This window comes from Phasianus colchicus, chromosome 4 (genome assembly GCF_987193195.1).
Source record: "Phasianus colchicus chromosome 4, bPhaCol1.hap1.1, whole genome shotgun sequence".
NCBI classification, from domain to species: Eukaryota; Metazoa; Chordata; class Aves; order Galliformes; family Phasianidae; genus Phasianus; species Phasianus colchicus.
In genome coordinates, this window is record NC_143439.1 from 43186837 (window position 1) to 43210207 (window position 23371).

General features: G+C 35.0%; 1 protein-coding gene across 1 annotated transcript in view; it reads right to left on the minus strand.

Annotated features, from left to right (window-relative positions):
• The window catches only part of FAT1 (FAT atypical cadherin 1), a 103324-nt gene that overhangs the window by 17260 nt on the left and 62693 nt on the right, over positions 1-23371 (minus strand). The window contains exons 8-17 of the mRNA XM_090139357.1: positions 17032-17307; positions 16607-16817; positions 10132-14199; positions 9278-9474; positions 7835-7988; positions 6271-6504; positions 4544-4933; positions 3091-3305; positions 2535-2672; positions 1563-1706 (exon numbers count right to left, since the gene is read on the minus strand). Of these exons, the coding sequence (XP_089995483.1) occupies positions 1563-1706; positions 2535-2672; positions 3091-3305; positions 4544-4933; positions 6271-6504; positions 7835-7988; positions 9278-9474; positions 10132-14199; positions 16607-16817; positions 17032-17307 (6027 nt within the window). The remainder of the gene's footprint in view (positions 1-1562; positions 1707-2534; positions 2673-3090; positions 3306-4543; positions 4934-6270; positions 6505-7834; positions 7989-9277; positions 9475-10131; positions 14200-16606; positions 16818-17031; positions 17308-23371) is intronic.

The following is a 23371-nucleotide window of genomic DNA, read 5'->3' on the forward strand; positions in this document are numbered from 1 at the left end:
TCTTTACACACTTAGGCTTATTGCGCCTCTGATGTTCACAACCTTACCTCAAGCTGAGAACAACTCTCCCATAACGTGTTATACTGTATCTACCAGATTTTATACATATGCAAATTTTAAATGCCAAAAAAGTAGAAGTGTCACTGCAAAGTACAGTAATAAAAAATGCTATTCTTATAGTTGCAAAACTCTCAGTAACAAGAATACTCTCTTCTTGAGAGAGTAAGCAGATGAAATTCTGTCAAGTTAATTTTATCAGATATGGCAGCCTACTTTTCTTAAGAAAACCAGACAAGGACCACAATTTTAAGCAATATTTACAATTCAACATCTAAATTTATTTGGTTTTAATACTAGCTAAGAACATTGCCAGTTGCCTCCTGTCCATTTTTGTCCATTCCCAGTGTATCAGGAAATGCAGACCAACATTCTTGGGCAACTCCTCTGCGTCCCTCAGACTGGGATGGATTAATATGAATGAACAATAAGACAAAGACTGAGTGAGAGAAACATTACCAACATTAATTACATTGACTTCAAAAAAGATTGTAACTGGAGAAAGCAAAATACTTTTGATAGCACACTAATTCAAGATATCTTACTTGTATACTTTAAACGTTGGGTAGAAATAAATTACCTTACCCTCTTTTGGAAAGGTACCTTTACAAATCATGTAACAGTCCTGAACAGAAGTGGTATGTTAGGTAGGCTCAAATTACCAGATATTATTGTCCGATCTTCACTTACCTACTGCACAAGGCCAGGGCCAGCAACAGTGAAAGAACCCAAGGGACTGAGCTGATTTATGTTACCAGTACAAAGATCTTAATAATTATTGCTTCCTTCCCTTCCATTCATTCTCGACTGAATTTGGGAAGGCAAGAAGTAAGAAAGCTATCTCTGCTATCCTTTGCTTTAGTGGAGAGTTCTCTGAATCAGGCAAATATTTGATAGCCATTGAGAATCTGCTCCACTACTACTATACTAAGGTGCAAAATCAGTCAAAGAATTGGTATGTAGCACTGTGAAATACTACTCCTGTTTTAATTGTCTCTGATCCCAGAGGAGGCCAATAGGAATGAACTCAAACTCTGTCACAGTGCAAAACTCCTGCTTCACAGTAACAGGTACCTAAAGTGACTCAAAGATCAATACGAAATAGCACAATTATTATGTATTCTAACCTACTTGTATGATATTAAGAGCACTGTAAATACGAATTCAAATTCAATGTATTATATATACACATACACAGGGTAAAAACACAGTCTACATGCAAAGTGAGTTTCTAAGTAGACTGCACAATATGGACTTCGTAACTCTTAACACTCTTGGGCAACTCCTCTGCGTCCCTCAGACTCGGATGGACCAACTTAACACTCTTAACACACTTATTCAAGTACGCAGTCTCATTAACAACCTTAATTACAAAATGACAATATAGAAAATAAAATTGAAACATTAGGTTTATCATCCTGCAAAATTTTTTCAAGTCACAAATTAACATTCAAATACTATTATTGATTTGATTACAAGAGCATTACTGTATGCATCTAGTATACCTGGATGATAATGCTATAGTTTCCTTTTGAGAATACTGGAGGATTGTCATTTACATCAGAAACATCAATGTTAACTGTAGTAGTGTTACGTCTAGGTGGGCTTCCATTATCCGAAGCTTGAACTGTCAAGGTATATCCTGAAATCTATTTAAAAATTAAAACAAACAAACAAAACAAAAACATACATTTACTAAAGAACAAAGAAAGAATAATAAACTCATATTTTCTTTTAAGAAATCTTCTAGCGCAAACCTCCATTAAACTTGCCATTTTATCTTTAATCATTTTTCTCTCCCCACAGATGCCCCCCCACCCTGTCCCCAAAAGGTACTGACACAAATGGATATGATCACATTGTCACAGCTGTACAAGGGCTGCTCCAAAAGTAATAACTCCTATTTTATTACCTTGTCCCACGACTTCAGAGGTGGATGCTAGTGGTATGGCAGTAGATGTTGAACCTTCCCAACAATATTCCCTTACATTTTGTTGCCATGCAACAGAAATCAAAATGCGTATGAAGCAAAGGTGTGTAACTGAGTTCCTCCTACCCACTGACATTCATTAGTGTTTGCTGAACATTGATGGAGATCAAATGGTGGATGTGAGCACAGTGAGTTAGTGGGTTTCATCAGTGGTAACAGGGACAGTGGGTCACCTCTGCTGGTGCAAATTTTTATGAGCACAGAACAGAGGCTTTTGTTCACCACTGGCTAACATATGTAGCTAGTGGTGATCATGTTGAAAAATATTGTTTTGTTACTGAGACTTTACCAAATAGTGTTATTGTGCTCTTTGTATCTGCTATAGTTTGCATGAAAGTAAATAGGAGGCATTACTTTTGGAGTGACACACATATTAATTTTAGAACATTTAAAATGGTAGTTTAGAAATATACTCTCAAAACTTTAGGCATAAAAAATAAATTTCTATAATAAACTCAACTGCTGCAAAAAGTATAGAAAAACTTACCTTTTCTCGGTCCAGAAGTTTAGTCACTTTTATTTCACCCCTCGAAGGGTCAATTGTAAAAGGATTTCCCTGATTGCCATCTGTAATTGTGTAGTGAATGTGGTTGTTTGAAGGTCCATCGGCATCATCTGCCATAACCTAAGGGAAATTACAGTCTCATTTAAAACAGGTCTATACAGACTCTACCATCATTCACACAAACTCATTCTGTAAATAAATATGGCTGTTTTCATCTAGTATATTACAATATTACACAGTTCTTAGGAGAAACATCCTAACATTAAGAACATATCAACATCATTTAATTTTTGGAAAAAATTCAGAAAATTAGTCCTGTTTTCACGAGGAGAACAAAATATATCATAAAACATGATCTACCTTCCCATAGCATTTCAAGTGTCTGGCTCCAAACTGTTTAAAAATTAATTTCATTTCACTCAGTGGCAAACATCTTTATTAATTTATGCCCATCTTCCAATCATTAATTATTTCTTTTAGACTGAAAGCATGATTGTTATAACAGAGTATTTCAAGGGAAAAAAGTGAAAATACATACTGTAATGACTGGTTGTTCAAGCACAGCATCCTCACTGATTACTGCAGTGTATGTATCTTGGCTAAACACTGGAGTGTTGTCATTGATATCTGTTACATTAATATTCACTGTTACAACATCACTTAATGAAGGTGTGCCTCCATCTGTGGCTTCTACCGTCAAGTAATACTCATGAGAACTTTCATAGTCCAAGCTGTCAATGATAAAAATGGCTCCTATCGGAGGAAATAAATACACAGAAACTCACTGTTACTGTAGTACTATATGTTGCAACTTCTAATTTTCTTCTGATAAATACTCAACTTCTTCAGCGTTCAATTTGTCACTGTAAAGCTGGAGCTACACAGTGAAATGATCAGACTATGCACAGAAGGTTGGTTCCTGTCACTACTATTAAAGATTTCTACTTTAAAATCACCTGGCTGGGATTTTATAATTATAAAAAGTAGCATAATGGAAAAATCTAGAAAAATTATTTTTTAACTTTTTAAATTAAGATTAACTGAAAATACAAAAATACTTTAGCCTGACTTTCCTTGCAGTAACATTTATTTCACACATGGAGAGGACAACATAGAGAAAGTAGGAGTAGTGTCTAGCCATGACTTATTATCAGCAGAAATATCTCGAAGTGCAAATTCTTAACCGTATAGTTAAAATAGTTCAGTCACTAATATACACATTAATTTGCTGCTGTAAGAGTGTTTCTCTGGAATTTTCTTACTCATTTCAATCTGTGAAGAAGTTAAACTGGCAAATTACTTCTACAGTATAGTACCGTGCAGGTGCTGGAAAAAGTAGTAGGAAGAACTGTAATTTCAGTTACACTGATATATTAACTATTATTGACTTTCAGGTAGGGATCTTACTTAAAAACAAAACAAACAAACAAAAAAAAACTCAGCAGAAATGAATTCTAGAAAAATAGCTATATAAGAAAACAAAGCTATAATTGAGGTTTACGAGAATTTTTAACAAATTATTGCCATTAATAGGGTAAATTTTTTCAAATAAGCTAAGTGCTTCCACTTTGAGAGACTAAATCTGATTAACAAGCGAGCCTGAAATCTCCACTGTCATGCTAGATATACACTTGAATAGAATACTCCAATCTTTCTTTAATGACACATCAAGCTTCTCTGGAATGATTGTCTTCATGGGGGAGAAACATTCCAGCTAGGAAACCTTACCTTTTGCCAGCTATATGAATATAACTGAAATAAATAATAAATAGGAGTGATAAATAAATTCAATTCTCATTTAGTAAGCACTTTGTCAAAATGGGTGAGCAAGCACTGCCTTTACAGCAAGGATGATGCACATAGATTATGCAAGGTATTTGGTTGCATTACTGCAGAACATAGTATGGCATTATTCTTGTTTAGATTAACATATCATTTCAAGATAAGATAAGACCAAATAAGCACTAATGCAAGATCAGTTACATTCTTACCTGTTGTTGAATCAATACTGAATTTTCCATGTTCATTCCCACTGACTATTGAGTACGTGATTTCAGCATTGGCTTCAATGTCCCTGCTTGCAGCATGGATCTGGAGAACTTCAGTCCCAACCACTGTGTCTTCTGATACACTTGCACTATACTCCCTATACTCAAATACAGGTGGATTATCATTTATATCCAAAACAGAAACTATAAGACTACTTGTGGAAGACAGCCTTCGAGGTAAACCTTCATCCGTAGCCTTCAAAGTCAGTGTGTACACAGCTTGCAACTCCCGATCCAAAGGCTTCTCCAACCGGATGATTCCAGAGAATTCATCAATAGAGAACTGGCCCTCTGCAGAGTTCACTAGTGAATAATGGATTTTACGGTTCATCCCTGTATTTTGAAAACAGTTGCAGAGCACAAAGCAGCAGTCAAAATACACCAGCAAAATAACAGATCTGACAGCCATAAGAATAAAATGTGCATGTTAAATACTATCATTCATGCTACAGTAAATTTCAGCAAAAGTTAATGGCTCCTGTCAAGGGCAGAATGATTTCCAAAAACAAGTAATTAATTAAAAAAGTTAAGCTAGCCCTTCATTGCACCAATTTTCTGCCAGATAAGAAAACATGAAGCATGGTTCTGCTTCAGTCACAGTACTAGCTAACATGAAACGATTTGTAATACAAATCTAATTATAACCTTAGAACAACAACATCTGCTTAGCAGGCTTAAAAAATAACAAGGGAGAACATGGAAGAGTTTGGCTGTATCAAATAAGTAGATGCAGTTCCAGTGAGTTCATTTAAGAACCATAACCCAAAATTGACAGGAATATAACTTCTGGCAACGTTTTTGTAAAGGAGAGCAATCAAAAAACTTGGCTTCTGAGCCAGGTATTTTGCTCACGTGTCTCAAAGATGAGGGAAATGTGAAAACACCTGTCTACTACCTTCCAGTTGAGCAACCTAACTTTATCATAGCATAAAGAAAGTTTGTTGTTTCAAAAGAGTACGGCATCTATTATTTGATTAATAATATTGTGATATATGAAAATCATAAAGACATTATGCCATTTTATTCTTCCTTACAATAGCAAAGCCTAAGAATGTACTCTTTCTAATGTCATTTTCAGTTTGTGTTCACTTAAATACTTCTAACTAAATAGTAACTGCAGAGACAGCAAAATCTTAATAGGGTAACATATGCTTTGGAATCAAATTGAATAGTTCATTTGGAACGGGCCTTCTAAGTTCATCTAGTCCGTACATAAATCTATAATTGACCAGTGTTCTCTTTACAGTATGATCGTTTATGCCTGAGGAATGTGCATTCAAAATCTTTTGAATACATATTTACACAAACATACAGGGCTTACACACTTAGACCAGGAGTAAAAGAGTATAACCAATCGTAACAACTTATCACACTAAAAATATCCTATGTTTTGTCTCTCTTCCTTCTTTTTTTTGCGGGGAGAGACAAAAGAGATTTTTTCCAAGCTACTCAACACAAAAAAGTCAGGAGATACATAATTTAGCAAACCTAAATATATTTTTCAGGAGTCCATTCCTGACACGTGTCAGTTCCCCTGAAAGACTTAACACCTTTATTAAATAAGCATTAAATAAGCTTATTATAAATAAGCTTATATTAAATAAGATTAAATAAGCATTACTGTAACTTAGAGACCAAAAAGGCAAAAGTTTTGGTCAAAGAATGCATACCTGCATCTGCATCTGTTGCTTGCACTCTTGTCAAAAGTGTTTTAGGCTCTGTGTTTTCAAATACCGTAATGGAGTAAGGATCAACTGTGAACTCTGGGGCATTATCATTCACGTCTTCCAGAGTCAGAATAATATTAGCCTGGCAGAATCTTCCTCCTCCATCTGTGGCTTTCACTAGAAGGTAATAAACTGCTTGCTGCTCACGGTCCAATGGCATTAATGTTTTCAGTTCACCTATAAACAGAATAACAAATATAAGTTCATGCAAGTTGCAAAAATTACATATCCCTAACACGTTCTTTTCTAATATCTCTGTACTCAGCAAAACAAAACAATTTTCTTTTTGAGAATAGCTTAAACAGTGATTAGGCCAAGTCAGTGATCTGCCTTTTCAGGTCAGATTAAATACACATCTCTTTTTTCCATTGCTTTTGAAGGAGAAATCAGCTAAAGTAAGAGTATTCAACAGTGTAGAGAGAATGTGCATGCATTCACATATCAATGTGTTATCATGTAGAGAAAATTAAAATATGGTAAAGTCCGCATACTGTTTTCCTGGCTATGTTCCATCCACAGGAAAGGACTTGACTCTCATCTTCCAACATTCAGTAAATAAACAGAGATATTTACACCATCAAATATAACCAAATTAGCTATTACAGACAAATCTCCAGAAGTCTAACACATACTTTCTTTCCAAAGTGACAGTAACCATACCTGGAGAAATGTGTAGCCACTGTCTTCTTTTGGCTGATTCAAAAAACATTCTGAAATATTGTTTGCAAGTATGCTAGCCCCAACATTCTGAATTTATGTAACAACTTGTTAACACAGCACACGGGTGACATTCAAAGTCAATCTTCTTGAAGTAAGATCCTTTCCATTTATTTTGCCACTAAAATGTTCTTATTTCCTTCTCTGTATTTCTGCTATAACTTTGTATCTATCTTGTTTTTTTTTTTTTAATATTGTTAACTACTCCCTTACTACTTATCTACTACAGCTTGCAGTGCACTGAGTTTTTGCACTGGCCTATATAATAATTCAAAGTAGTGAATACCATGAAAAGCAAACAATGTCAGGAAAGTTAAAAGCTTATCTTTATTATACACAATGATTCAAAAAAAATTGGAGCCAATTTTGGCATTTACTATGGAAAGGAAACATGTTACTTATTCTAGCCTCTGCCCATTTAACATGCCAAACCAAATGATGGCAGGGAGAATCTGAATGAAGATTATCTTATCTTTAGTTTATCAACTGTGATTCTACAAATACAATATAAATAGTACAAAAATTCACAGCATATTCTTACTCCAATCACTTCTGCATGAAGTCTCTGGCTTCAGGGCAGTTGCCCTATTTACTTTAGTTTCTCATGTATTAAATACTTGCCTTTTCCCCAGCTTCTAATCAGTATATTATATATGTACTACAAACTCATATAACACATTAACTCTTAATGAAAAGCTTCAAATACTGACATTTATGTGTATTGTAATGTAGTCATAAAACATTTTATAAAATGAAGTCATGATTCCTTTTGTTTATAAAGCTTTGTTACCTGTATCTGGTATGAGTCTGAACTTCTCTGCTCCAGGGCCATGTAATGTATATGTAATTTCTGCATTGGAACGAATATCTGCATCTGTAGCAGATACCTGCATTATCAGTTTGCCAGGAAGGGCATCCTCAGGAACAGTATCAGTATATAAAGCCTGAAAAAGTTATAAATTTCATTCAAAAGACTTAACACATGGAGTAAATAGACTTGGAAAGTGGATGCAAAGAGAGAATGGCAGTTGAGGAAATATTGCTTTTATATTTGGGAACATGTGAAGTGAATCAGAGGATGAAATACTGAAAATGACAAGGACTTATAATTTTCCAATTAATTACTTCACATTTATTACATTATTCAAAGGTAATTATTACTAAAACTATAGGGACTCCTTGAGTGTTAATACAGCTGAGGACTCTGAACACATGTAACAGATTAACTGATAATTAGGTGCATTCCCAAGCTAGGAGGTCTGAATTTTTAGCATCTTCCTTTTTTTCTCTTCTGTTAAATCATCTTGAGGCTCAATCCAGAAGACACCAATACCCATCTCTTATGTTGCAGTTCATGAAATACAAGCTTCCAGTTTAAAAGGCACTAAGCACTCATATAGTTCATTTATAGCTCTATATAGCTAATATACAAGACTGAGCCTTATAGATAACATCAATATTATCAAAGGAGTAAAGTTAAAAACACTGACTTACTACTTTGCAGTTAACTACAATCTTTTGTACACATGTACATGTTGATCAACATAAATACAGACTAATAAAAAGAATCAGTCACTACATATTTGATCCTTCCCAAAACAAGAAAACATTTTGCCCTTCTGCCCATTACTAAAATAAAAAGAAGCTGGCTATGAAAATCCAGTTTGCTTATAATACACTTCTGCTTCTCCCACCTTTTTTTTCTTTTTCTTTTTTTTTTTTTCCTTTTTCCCATTTGTTATATTTCACATCTGTTTTAGCAAACTATCACGTGATACAGTAGATGACTTAGTAAAAAAAGAAAAAAATCACGGATCACAGATCTTTGATTTTTGGACAACATTCCAGACTTTTCAACTCTCCTCCCCTCCCCCAAGTACAACTAAGCAATGCCATTCAGCATTTTTTGAGAATTTGCATAATACAGCATACAAACTGTAATAAAAGCAGCATAAAACAGTTCCTCAGGGGAAAGTATGAATTAAAACAAGAGAAGTGACCTAAAATTATTTTAGTACTACTCTTAAAACACCCAGCTAGTGTTAAAAGTACATCAATGAATTGTCTTTGATTATTTATTTAAATAAACTTGTCCAATTGCTTTGACAGAATTCTTAGTAGTCCAAAGCTCTGTTACCAGCATTAAAGGAACACCCATTTGTCTGTCTCCTAAGAAGCAATTTCAGTGCAATTTTGCCTATGGAAGCAGCTGGACACTGAAGACTATGCCTACCTTTTCACATACAGGGCTGTTGTCATTAGCATCAAGGACTTTAACCTCCACCATAGCTCTAGTAGCAAACGTTCCATCAGTAGCTGTAATATTTAGAAGGTAATGGTCCTTTTCTTCCCTGTCCAAGGGCTTTTTGACATAAACTTTCCACTCATTCTGTATATTTTCAACAGCAAACTGTCCCAAGAGATCACCTCCTATAATATAAAAGTAAACTTCTAATTAAAAACAAGAGGGAGAATATTACTATTATTCTATCAATGCTAAATTACATCTAAAAATAAAATAAAAATCTAAATGCAAATTTAGAGCAGCCACTTTCTGTGGCTGTATTCGAAAAAGTTTCAATTTTCACATAGAAATAGTAGTTTCTGATACAATATTTAACTGCTGCCAATAGAATCTATAAAAAGCAATGTAGGAATTCATGCAGCAGCATTATAGATAACATTGTAAGACACTGAGAGAAGAAAGAAAAACATTAGAATACTCTACTGGAAGGCAATGCTATTATTTTGTGTTTCTTTGGTTCCGTTTTTAACTGTAACGGTGATTTCAGTGCAAATACATATTTCTTTATAAAATTGATATATGTGAACTAAACAGAATACTTAGGGAAGCATGTTAAGCAGAACATGTGTCAAACAGGAAGCCAAAGACCTGTTTTCCAAAACTCTTTTTCCCTTTAATCATCCCCATTGATATTTAATTTTAAAACATATACTTTCTTTCCTTCTTTCTTTGCAGCTAAATGATTTCAAGTATGTTTCAAAAATTTGAAGGATTAAGTTATAGTGCATATAATTCCTGGACATCTCTAATGATTTTTTCTGACATTACTCAGAAAGAGTTACCTGTAATGTAGTAAGAAACTTGTCTATTGACTTCTTTTGTATCAGCATCAGTTGTACTTAAGATGGCAATTATTCCACCAGGAGGGTCATCCTCACTAACTGTTCCTTTATATATCTCTGCAGTAAAGCGTGGAGGATTGTCATTCACATCTGTAACAGTAACTTCAACCACAGCCAGAGAAGACAGCTGAATTTTTTCACCTCGATCAGATGCAATCACTGTAATTTTGTATTTGTCTCGCTTCTCATGGTCAAGTTCTTTGAGAGTGGTAATCCAACCAGTTTCCATGTTTATGGCAAAAGACTCTATAACATCTAGTTCTTGAGAAGGATCTAAGCTGTAAGTGACCTGCCCGTTAAGTCCTGAATCTAAGTCAGTTCCTTTTACTTGGATCACTCTTGTTCCAGCTGGCATGTTTTCAACGATGAATGCTTCATATGGATTGGATTCCAAAACTGGTTTGTTATCATTTGCATCTCTTACTTGAATGCTTACTTCTACTGAGGAAATAACATTATAATCTTCATTTGTATACTGTGCTAGCACTGAGAACTGATACCATTTAGTTGTTTCATGATCAAGATTCTTCTCAAGTTTCAACTTTCCAGTCTGTCGATCAATCACAAAAATATTATCTCTATTGCTTTCAGGAGTGTTCCCTTTAATCAGACTATACACCAAAGTCTGATTATGCTCTGCTTTGATAACATCTATCTCAGTTCCAACTGGAATGTCCTCTGAAACCATGTAAGAATAAAATGGTTCTGAAAATTTTGGAAGAGACACTTCTGGTGGGAGTATTCTAGCATAAACGGGAACAACTGACTCTTTCTGGGGGGATCCGCCATCAACGGCTCTAACAAAAAAGGTTAGAAACTCATTTTCTAAACCAATTAAACTTTCTTTTGTTGTAATTACACCAGACAAAGAATCAATTTCTAAATTCTCTTTCACATTTTCAGACTCTGCTTCAATAGTATATGTGATGTCTGCATTTGTACCCTCATCAGCATCAGATGCCCAGACTTTAATGACAGAAGTTCCGCGTGGAACATCAGATCCAATATTTACTTCATACTCCATTGCTCGAAATTGTGGAGCATTATCATTGTCATCTGTAAGTATTACATTAACTGTACAGAAAGCAACTTTTCCTCCCGAATCTTTGGCCATTAAACTAATGGCAATTACTTTTTCTGCTTGTGTTTCACGGTCAAGCTTCTCGGAGGTAAAAATCTGCCCTCTCTCACTTATATAAAATCTATCTTTGGCAAAGTCATTTATAATGTGGTAAGTGATATGGCCATAAGTACCAGAATCTTCATCTCTTGCTCTAACTACGGTCACTAAAGTATGCAATGGAGCATTTTCAGCTAGTTCAACCTCGTATTCATTCTGACTAAAAACAGGGCTGTGCATATTGGCACCGGTTACAGTTACACGAACTTGGGCCGAGCTCCTGAAAACTCCATCAGAAACAGACACATTAAGAATATAATGTGACTTCAGCGCCTGCCTGCGTAAGTTTGAGATGGTGATAATGCCAGTTTTACTATTAATTACAAAATTCTTCTGGTCATTGCCTGTCATAATGGAGTACTCCAGTTTGTCAGCATCTGACCTATCTGCATCCGAAGCTTGCACACACGTCACAAAATGTCCTCGAGGAGCCAGTTCACTAATTTTAGCTTCATAAACCAATTGGTTAAAAAGAGGAGGGTTGTCATTTAGATCAGTCACATCAACAGTTATAACAGTGTCACTGCTCAGGGGCAGCATGCCACCATCTATGGCCCTTATTAGTAACTTGTGTTGCTGAATTTTTTCATAGTCCAAAGTTCTTGTTGTGACAATGAGTCCAGTGCTGCTGTCTATGTGGAAGTACTCATGACTTCCAGCGTCATCCTCAATCAAATGATAGGAAATTCCCCTGTTTGTTCCAGAATCAGCATCTGTAGCACTCACTTGTACAACAGATGTTCCAATGACTGATGCCTCAGAAAGAGTTACAGTGTAAGACTGCTCTGTGAACATGGGAGGATTATCATTGATGTCTTCCACTATTATGTCTACAAACACATCAGCATGCGCTCCAGTTAGGGAGTCTGTTGCTCGGATATTCAGCTTGTAGGCTGGATGAGACTCAAAGTCAAGAGGGGCAACAACATTTATCACTCCAGTGTTGAAGTTGATCATGAACTGATTGAAAGGATCTCCATCTGTGATGCTGTAAAACACTTTAAGTCCTTCTGGGCTGTTTGCTTGTACATGTACTACAGGACTATGGAGCTGAATATTTTCTGGTATCTCTGCACTATAGAAAGGCTTTTCAAAAACTGGCATAGCTTTATTCATAACTGTAATTGGGACCATAACTTCAGCAGAAAAAGCAGGTTCTCCTCCATCTTTTGCCACTACTGTGACCAGGTACTCCTTATTTACTGTGTCTAGTTCAAACTTCTTCTTCAGAGAGATTTCACCAGAGGGATCAATTTGGAAATGTTCATGATGCTCTTTAAGATAGTAATGCACTTCTCCATTTCTGCCTGCATCTTTATCTACGGCGGTGACACGTCGAATAACACAGCCTACTTCAGAGTCTACTTTAACTGCTGCATAATATGGAAGATTGACAAAAAATGGAGCATTATCATTTACATCTTCCACTGTGACTTTAACTACAATATGTGCAACAACTGATGGTTTATGTTCCTCTGTCACTTCTATGACCACATCAAAAGATTCTTGCTGTTCACGATCAAATGGTATTCCTGTTGTAGAAAGGACTCCTGAAGTTGGGCTTACTTTAAATCTGCTATCTGGGTTTAGAATATGATAAAACAAAGGCTCATTTATTTGATTCCCTATGGCAGTAATCACAGCTATTGTTTTTGCTTCAGTGGAATTCTCCTGCACTACTGCAGAGTAAGAACTCTGTGTAAATTTCAGTTGGCTTACTTTGCTTTCTTTCACATTAATTTTTACAGATGCAGTGCTTGCAAATCTGCCATCAGATGCTCTCACTGTTAATTCATATCTACTTCGTAACTGAGTTGTATTTTGTACTGTTATATCTCCAGTCTTGGGATTTATTGAAAATTTTTCTCCAATGTTGCCTTCGATAATGGAATAAATTAGTTGTGAAAAAATGCCTGAATCAGCATCAGTGGCATTTACGCTGATGACTTTCACGCCTTTATAGGTTGGAACCAAAATGGATGTGTCATACAGCTCTCTTGAAAACACAGGAGGACAATCATTGATGTCAACTACATAGATAGTAACATTAGCTGCATATTCTGCATATAGACGTGGAATGCCCATATCGTGTACTTGTACAGAAAAGTGGAAAATATTTGTCTCCTCGTAATCCAGACTCATTAATGTCCGAATGGCACCAGTGCTAGAATCAATGGCAAAATACTTGCGGACAGATGGTTCAACAATTTGATAAACAAGCAAAGCATTTGATTCTTTATCAGCATCCATAGCTCGAATTACTAATGGGACATTCTTGTCAGTCAGAACCACACTGTTAACTGAAGCTGATTCACTGATGAGTCCTGTATATTCCGACTGCATAAAAATTGGTATGTTGTCATTCTCATCCCGAAGATGTACCAAAACTGTCGCATTAGTGGTCAAGCCAGCCATGTTTGTTGCCTGCACAGTTAGTGTGTAAACAGGCAAAGTTTCAAAGTCAAGTGCCTTCTGTGAAACAATGACACCCGAGTTTGGGTTGATAGCAAAGACATCTCCTATATTACCATCTTTTATTTCATAAACTACAGAAGACAGACTGTATGCTGTAACCATTCCAACAAAACTGCCAATGCTAGCACTTTCACTGATTTCTGTAGAATATTCTTTGGCTGTAAATTTTGGCGAGGCATTATCAGAAACTGTAACAAATATATGCACAGAAGTCACTTCATTCATTGGAGGATCTCCTTTGTCTGTAGCTTTTACCATCAAGTTGTACTCTTCCTGGTTACTATGATCTAATTCCTTTGCAATTTTAATCATACCCAAGATAGGATCTATCACGAAGGAATTTCCAATATTCCCTGTAAAGAAAAATAAAGTACTTAAGAAAATTAAAGAATGATTGTTTATTGTACAAAAAAGGCAAAGAGAAAATAAAGAATGTTAAAGTTTCTTAGTTTTGTTTAACAAACATCTGTAGCCTCTCTGGAAAGTTTTCTGTAACAAAGAGTTTGCGGAAATTCTAAATTTAATTGTAGAAATACTGCATAAACACTAAACTATTCAAGACATAAAAATAAATGCAAAATATTCTATTTCTTCAAAAAAAAATGGCAAGTATCCTGCGATTTTCAACATTATAAACTATATGTTTTCTTCAAATTATTTTTGTTATTGAATTTGTGCTTAAGCCTACATAAGTACCTACTGAAGCTGAAAAGAAATTATATTCAGAAATTAACATTAGTGGAACTCAGGTCACATTTAAGGATCTAGAATAACTAGATAGTTCTGAAAAAAACGAGTGTTTTAATGACACTTCTGAATCTCAGTTGTTTATGCAAGTATTGTTTAAATGTCTGCTTCAGAATGAACCTTTCTGAACTGGGCCAAAAAACGCATTTTCTCTAACTTCATATTAATACAAGTAATTTATAGGTAAGTTATTCCCTGTGATCAAGTGTTAGCAGAAAAATACTATCTTCTGACTATTATAAGCTGACACCTGATAATCATTTGTCTTCATGTTTTCAAATATATAGCTGAATTGCACTGCACAAAGTATTCAGCTCATGTACTAAATAGAGTACGATTAATACTGTAGTTCCTTAAAATTTGTATTACTAGAGCCATGATCTCAGCATGGAAAAAAATCTTAAGAACTTCTGAGTTATGCATACAAGTAGGCAAGCGATTTTTTTTTTTTTTTTTTTTTAAAGTGGAGGCTCTAAACACAGTGGCATTCTTAGAATATCCCATTACAAATCGAGGCAGCCATTACAAACATTTAAGGAATGTTCTATCCATATGCTTAGAACATCAGTTACAATGCTTTAGCCTCCCAGTTGGTCACTCTCCTATAAAACAAACCTAATGAAGTTTTACATTTACTCCTACAAAAAGCTAGAAGAAAGGAAGAGAGAACAGCATGTAACTCCATTTTAGACAGCATGCATACAGAATCTTTTTCTTGCAGCATTTTGTTGTTCATAAAACATGCACTGCTGAACTAGGAAAGGCAAGAGAAAAGTTTCATGTCTTGCCTAGAAAAATCATATATCCTCAAATTACAGAAAAAATACACATATATTAAGGAATTTATCAAATATATTCCTTCTCTTTGAGCAACCATAATCATAGCTTCATTTCCACAGTGCTTCAGAGTGTTTTCATGTCAACACTTTGATAGAAGAAAAGGAAAATATTTATAATAAGCAATTCCTACACCTTTGCAAAGTAACTGATGTCAAACAAAAATAAAACATTTGTGCACATTACCTTGGGTAGAACCATAACTAAACAAATTTTAGCAACTGTTCTCTTTAATATACAATTGCTTATGCTTGCAGCTGAGATTTTTATTTTAAATTACTTTCTAAATTGAAAGTAGGACGGCATCTAGTCAATGAAGTTTAAATGACATTTTTATTTTTCATTAAGCCTAAATAGCTCAGGACCTGAGCAACTATAGACCTGTGTCTAGATTTCACAAACTGAACCAGAACTCACTTCCAAATGGTAAGTGAACTCAGTCAGTGCCATCCCATAATCACACTACTGAAAACCACCATCATTTAAATTTTGTTGTTAAAGGCAAGTTCAGAAAGATACAATGAAGCATAAAATAAGCAGTGGCATCCAATGTTCTTCTCTGGCCTGCAATTTCAGGTCTCTCATTGACAAACTGACTGGCTATTAAAGGAATTCATATATGTTTTATTGAACCAGAATAGCAATCCCAGTTTAAAATCACCCAGAGGGAACCAGGCAAAGCAAGACCTTCCATGCTACTTGTATCAGAAATTTTAACTTAAACTGTGCCAATTTTGTAGTTATTTCTTCAGAAGTATATGAATACTACTTTTGAGCTTCCTTCTTTCACAATGTACTAAACACCAAAGTTCTTGTCTCATTATTTTACTCTTTTCATCGCATCTTTGCTTCACTTATACCATAAATTCTCAAAAAGAATGCTCTTTCAGATCTGAACTTTAGATATGAAATTCTGTATTTTCTGAAGACCACATCCTCTTTCAGAGTTTAAAGGTATCTTTCCCTTCACGAGGGCAATACAAATAATTAAGGGAAGATGCCAGATGTTTACCATTGTAGTTTTCGTTTCAACACTCTCAGGCTGTACCTTTAAATACATGACACAAAATACAATGTATACTCTCAAAGCTATTTTTTTAAATGTCTACAGTTGAAACAAAGCACGACCAAGTATCATTTTAAAAACAAACTGAAGATATAAGAACATCAACATACCTGATTCAATAGAATATACAATTTCTGCATTTTTTCCTTTGTCCTTATCTAATGCTGTAACCTGGAGGACCACTGATCCAACAGCTGCTGACTCATACACACGGCCTTCATAGGAAGAGCTGGTGAACCATGGTGCATGGTCATTTGTGTCGCTGACGTTAATGATGATCCTAGCGTAGTTGCGCTTTACAGGAACATCTTGATCTCGAACCTAAAACAATTAGCATAATACTAGTAATTATTACTGATAATTCAGAGGTTCACCAAATGTTACTAATTATTTAAGGTTCGGTCTTTACCAGTCAGAGACAAAGACTGAATACAAATTAAATGTACAAATAAATGTTTGCATTAGGGGGGAAAGTAAAAGATTTTTTAAGAAGTACTTGTTAAAAGAATACAGAACAAATATTGTGCTTAATTACCATTACTGTGAGAATATGCTGGTTCATTGTCTCATGATCTAGTTTTTCCGTGGTATAAAGAGATCCAGTTCCAGGGTCCAGACGAAATCTTTTAAGGCTGATGGGATCAGTGCTGCCTTGGATCGTATATATCAGTTTATTCTTCTCATCTCTGTCTGTGGCACTAACTTGCAAAATTTCTGTCTCTGGTGCGGTGTCTTCAGGTATAACAACTTCATATTTTGAAGCAGAAAATTGAGGCCTGTGATTATTTGTGTCTATAACTTTGATATACACCTGAAATTATATATTGGGAGGGGAAAGCTTTAATAATTTCTAGTAAACAGGAATGAAAAAGAATATCATTAAAAATCAAACCATAAATGTACATAATTCCAATGTAAGAATTTTTTTTTTCCTCCAAGGAAGAGGAGAGAGGTATAGGTAAGAGTTACAGAAAAGATACAACTCACTAAATCTGAATCTGCTTCATCTTCCTCAAAGTCAAAAATAACTTCCAAGAACATAAGAAGTATTTTATTCTAAGTAACAGCAGAAAGACTGCTTCATAGAAGTAACGAAGTGCTGCACCAAACCCTGGAGGTACCATAGTGTAGCCCGACAAACTGAAGTGAGAGTGTGGGAACACACAGAATTGGGGTGCAGAACTTGTGGGTAAATCACTATTGTAAGATAAAAGTATATTCCCCCAAACTGGGACATTACCGACTCTGCTAGCTGAAATAACTGTCATGAGAAAGTATTTTCATGGGCAACTTCACTCAGAGAAAAGAGAAAACAGACTGGCATATAAAATGTAATATAGGAACACAGGTGAAGAGGGCAAGTGTGGAACGTTAAGAATTAGAAGCCAGATATGGAATGAAATTCTACACAAGGAATAAAAAGTTTTAAGTTTATTTGAAACCACAAAACCATCTGCGGGTAAACAAGATCATCAGGAATTATAAGCAGCAACTAAGAACCTTGTGTTAAAGTACAATTTTGCCTCAGTTTCATTCACAGAAGAAAATAGGAAGAGTGACCCGGCACAAAACAAAATTAAAATGAGATACTGGAAAAAATGGACTGAGCTGCTAAATGAAAACTATTCAGCAGGACAAGATGGAGCCACTCATGCTGGATTACAGGAAAAATAATAATAAAAAGATGGCAATACTCCTGTTTAACATGCACTATTAATAACATTGAACTCCACTGTCAGATAGTAGAGATAGATAGAGATGTAGCATCTGCAGATGTAAGCACAGCCCCGTGACTTTTTTAGTACACGTATTCTTTGGTATTTCAGATAAACGAGTCATAATTCATTATACAATTTGGGAAATATTCATATGCATAGTTTTTGGAACCAGTCCAATATGACAAATACAAACTATCACTGCTATTAATAAGGAAAATCTACCAGAATTCTCAGGAAACAGAATAAATAGAAAAGAAATGTAATTCTTTGGTAGACTGATAAAATCCCTTGCAAGAGGTTGCTATGGAAACTAAGGACTTTGTTGTGTTTTTTTCTTTTCATTGATTAGAAATAGCTTAGAGATGAAAAATAAAAAGTTAGAATAAATACCGATTTTCAGTAGTGAGAAAATTAATAGTAGGTGACCCAAGAGTGTTTTAGGTCAGGGCTTTAAATATATTCAGTAATAAATTCAATTGGAAAATGAACAGCAAGAATGAAAAGCATATGATCTTAAATATGCCTTTTTTTGATTTTCTGACTAGAGATGAATAAATACAATATATTTTAATGTATCCTGGCAGAAAAGTTCATATAAAATATGGAATGGTCCAATACAGTCACTTACACAGCAGTTTATGAACAGTTAATGAGCATTTACACGCTCAGGAAAATTAAAAATGAAACAAAATAAGGATAGCTAAGAAATTAAAAAGCAGAAAACCCAACTATTAATATAAATTAAACTACACTGATATATATTATATAAAGGAAAATTTACAAGACTGTATTCAACGCAATTCATCCACGGATGATATGCTCTCAATATGAATATACCTCAGTTTTTTTTACACGCTACCTACTTCATAAAAGATTATTAAGTTAAGACTTGGAAAAACATAAGCAAAAAAAAGTGTAAAATTTGATTAATTTGATTATTGAAAATCATTATTGAAGTTCGTGTGCATTTCCCCTCAAATGAGAAAATACAGAAACGTAGACTGAACTTGGAGGTGAGAGGTAATGCAACTCTAGAGCAACTGTTAGGTGAATCTTCCATGTGGAAGACACGGCCATCCGTGCTTCTGAAATATACAAAATGAATACAGAAAAGCAGCAATATGAGAATGCAGCACCACAAAAAAAACCTGTGTGAAGGTACTAAGTTAAAAATCAGGAATGTTGTGACTGTGAAGCCAACTATATTATTAACAAATGTATCGCTAAGGAATTAACAGAGTGACTCAATCATAAGTCACTCACTCAGGTATTACATTACTTGCTCATTACTCAAATCACTTGCTCAGGCATGCAATTTTTCTACATAGTGGTTAACACAATAATGCAATTGTTTTAAATTTACCTATAGTCAAAAGTTTCCATCTGCCTCAGCTGAAAAAGCCTTTTATCTATCCATTTCTCAGTCAGTGATGTTGTTACTTTATGCCCATCCCTGAATTTCAATAGACAAGCATAACATGAATCAAAGCATACCCTCATAGTAATGAAGGCTAACTGCACACTGGGCTGCTTTACTAAGGTGATCACTCTCCTTCAATTTGCCTGGATTTTATAGATCCGTTACAGTCTGGAGCTCAGCAGAGAAGAGAGATCTTGACAGACTAAAATGGAACCAGTGGAAGGCCACTAAAATCCAAAGGTGTGCAGTGAAAGAACAAGATGAAATACTCACAAGCTCCAACAAGGGAAACTACGATTAGACTTAAGAACCCTTCTTTTCAAGGAAGGTTTCCAAATACTGCCATAAAAGCACATCCAAAGAAGAGATGGAAGCCCTGTCATCTCAGGTGCACAGAACTGGACGCATTCCCTGAAGAACTTGAAGCAGTTTTGCAGTTTGCTCTGCTCTGAGCTACTGGAGTCTGAACTAGATGAGCTTCAGGATATCTTCTAACCTAAACTATTATACAAACAGACGAGGAAACCTTGCTTTCAAGTCAGAGAATTTTTGCTGATGCTAAGTGACAGGTGCTACATGTGCATTTTCTTTTAAATGTAACAGGGCCAAATAGTCACCTAAACTGTTAAGGTGGCAACAGAAGACAGAAGTAAAATTGTACACACAGTTAAAGGCTCAGAGAGCAAGAGATGGGTTTGTGTGAAGAGCTTGTGCTACTCTAAAGTAAAATGTATAATAAAAGAGAGCAATGTAAAATTTCAATGAAATTATATGATTAAATTAAAAAAAATATATGAATATTATCTCTTAAGAAAGAAGTTTAATATCAAGAGGCATGCAATAAAAGTTTGACATTAATAGACCATAATGCTATCACTGAAATGAAACTGTGGAACTGAAGAAGCTTGACTGAACGTGCAAGATTATGAGCAGATCTCATGGAGACTAATACAGACTGGTCATACAGAAACAGAACAAAGTAGACCAGGATTACCTTGGGGCAGAACATGAAGAATATTAATCATATGATTCATAAAACTTGCATTGCAATGCATTGATTATTAGTGTTACAGAGAAGAGATGTGCCACTGATTAAACACACTCAGTGTGTAATATTTAATAGTGATGTTCCTTCGTTCTAATATAATTTCGCATTTTTTGACTCCTTGTTGAGTTTTAAATATTTTCCTCTCTTCATTCATAATAACATTTTAGTTATTTTGGCATGTTTATATTCAAGTTCAGAAGCAAAAAGTTACATTATTCAGAGACAATATAAATGCTGTATATACGCTATATAAATAATATAAATTCTGTTTCCAAAATGTCTCTGGAAGCAGTATGGGGATCACATGCCAAAAAGCATGTTTAGTCAATGAAGACTTATCAACCCCAGAGCATAATAACCACATAAGTTTTGGATAAGGCAAGATTAAATATTCTACAATCGCATAGCAATAAGCAAAATGCTGCAATTAGCTTTACACCACTTTAAATGTTATTTCTAATGAAAAGAACTGATAGACATAGAAAAGTCTGGAAGCAGCATAGCTCTAAACAAGATTTGTTATTTACTTTCAAAAAAGCAACTCAATAGTTCATATATTGCTTCTCATATCCTGTGAATAGTCTTTTCTACTTAAGACCAAAACATTATAATTTGAAAACATAAGTACATTGATTTGTTTTTCAAATGCTATTCCTTCCTAATCATCCCTAACATCATTTGTCAAACAAATACCACTACTGTAGGCATGGAATTTGCTTGTCCTTGTTTTGCATCATGCATTTGGCATTTAGATGCATACAAAATTCTAATAGCCTCCACGCCTACTGCTGCTGTATTTTTCAAAAAACCTATTTAACTGCAGCCTTGAAAGAGTCAAATACTCTCCAGATGTTAAGAGCCTAAGGCCAGCAAAAACCTTCTAGTTTGAAGTCCGTTCAGTACACAACTTACAATGAGACTGATGTTTTTTTTGTTTCTTGTCCCCCTCCTCAATGTTTTGAAAATGTCATCAGTGTTTTCAAGCGAAAACACAAAATTACTTAATCTGCTGTTAATCAAGGCCTCTTAAATTGTGTACTGTATTTCAAATGTTTACAACCACTTCGCAAGCTAAAAACTGCATATAGCGTATTGTAGATCCAAAAATGTGTGCTCAGTATTCGGAGTTTTTGTACCCGTCATTGCTTACTGTTTATTAGCTCATTAAAGTATTCTACAGAATGTCAACATAACAACTTTAATCACAGTTATTTCAGCAGCAAGTACAGTGAGTAATGGAACATACACGCTGGTAGCCATAAACAACATCTTCAACTTTGATTTCACATCAACATTTTTAATTCCCCTGAAGGTAAGCTTCATTCCTGAAATTTATCTTCTTAACTCTAGTTCTGAGGGCTATCTTAGCAGATCAATCAATTTGGGTGGGCAAAGAGTTACAAGGGAGATCAGAGAAACAGTTAAAATCAGGAGCTGTACATGCACCAACAGTTTCAGAGTTTGAACTAATCCACACTTCCCAGTCTGCATACCACAGTAACATGAGACTCAAACAGTAATAGCTAACTTGAGCTTATCCCACAGGCAGGGGAAAAACGAGGATAATGAGAAAGAAGTCTCTGTGTTCTTGTAACAGAAACCACAAGCTTTATTCTTGCCAACTCTAACTGAGAGCGGAAAAGTAAAGACATGAAAGAAAATCATACAAAAAGCAATCACAGAAATAAAAGACTATAAATTTAAGACTGCCATTCCAATTCTTCTGCAGATGACTGTCGTGGTAAATGTTCATAATATTCACTCAGTTTACAAAATGCTAAAACAACAAATTCATTTAAAGAATTTGGACAAAAGCTACATTGTGCACTTCTGAGAAAAACTAAATGAATCACATGACCCAGGGGAAGAGAAGGGGCTGAGGGTTAAAGTATTTTCATGACCTTCCAATTCCAAGTTCTTTCAGCATACGAAACAGATCATGGCTCAAACGTGACAGCTCGGGATGCAAATGTCAATTCAACTATATATAAGCAGCAGCACTAGGTAAAATGTCTGCAATCACTTGAGACCACAAGTTCATCAGTTACTAAGTCCCAAGTTACCCTAACACACTTTGCATGGTGGCATGTTGATTGAATTCTTGAAAAAACAAACTAACAAACCCAACAAAACCCTCTGGTTGTCTTCTGACTTGCCTGGCAAATCAAGTTCGCTGAATTTAGAATTCTTCTAATTTTTTTCACACAAAGTCATGTGTGACCTTGATTTTATCATGCATATCTTTCCAGCATTTGGAAACTGGATTTGGTAAAAACGAATCCAGTCAATATTTTTACTACAACTAGGCAATAAATTTACAGCAGGATTCTCTAAAACTTTTATGATGGCTATCAGCATCAGCAGCAATGACACCATGGTTAAGATAGCAGTGAGTTCTAGCTCACATTCTGCTGGGGGAGGACTTACTGTAGCATCTAGAGATATGTGGTCTGGAATATCACTGACAATCTTCACCACTAAAGGAAAATTAAGTTCTCAAAGGAAACTGCTATTCTTGCAAATTTTGATTACAGCATTTAGTGTTTTTGACCTATCAAACAAGGTGATCTCAATAAAAGACTGTTTTAAATCCTAAACGTTCTTGAATATTTTAGCTCTAGCTGAAAGGAGGAAGATGACATACAACAACATAGGGTGAAACAACAGAAGAACATACACTGCAGAAAAG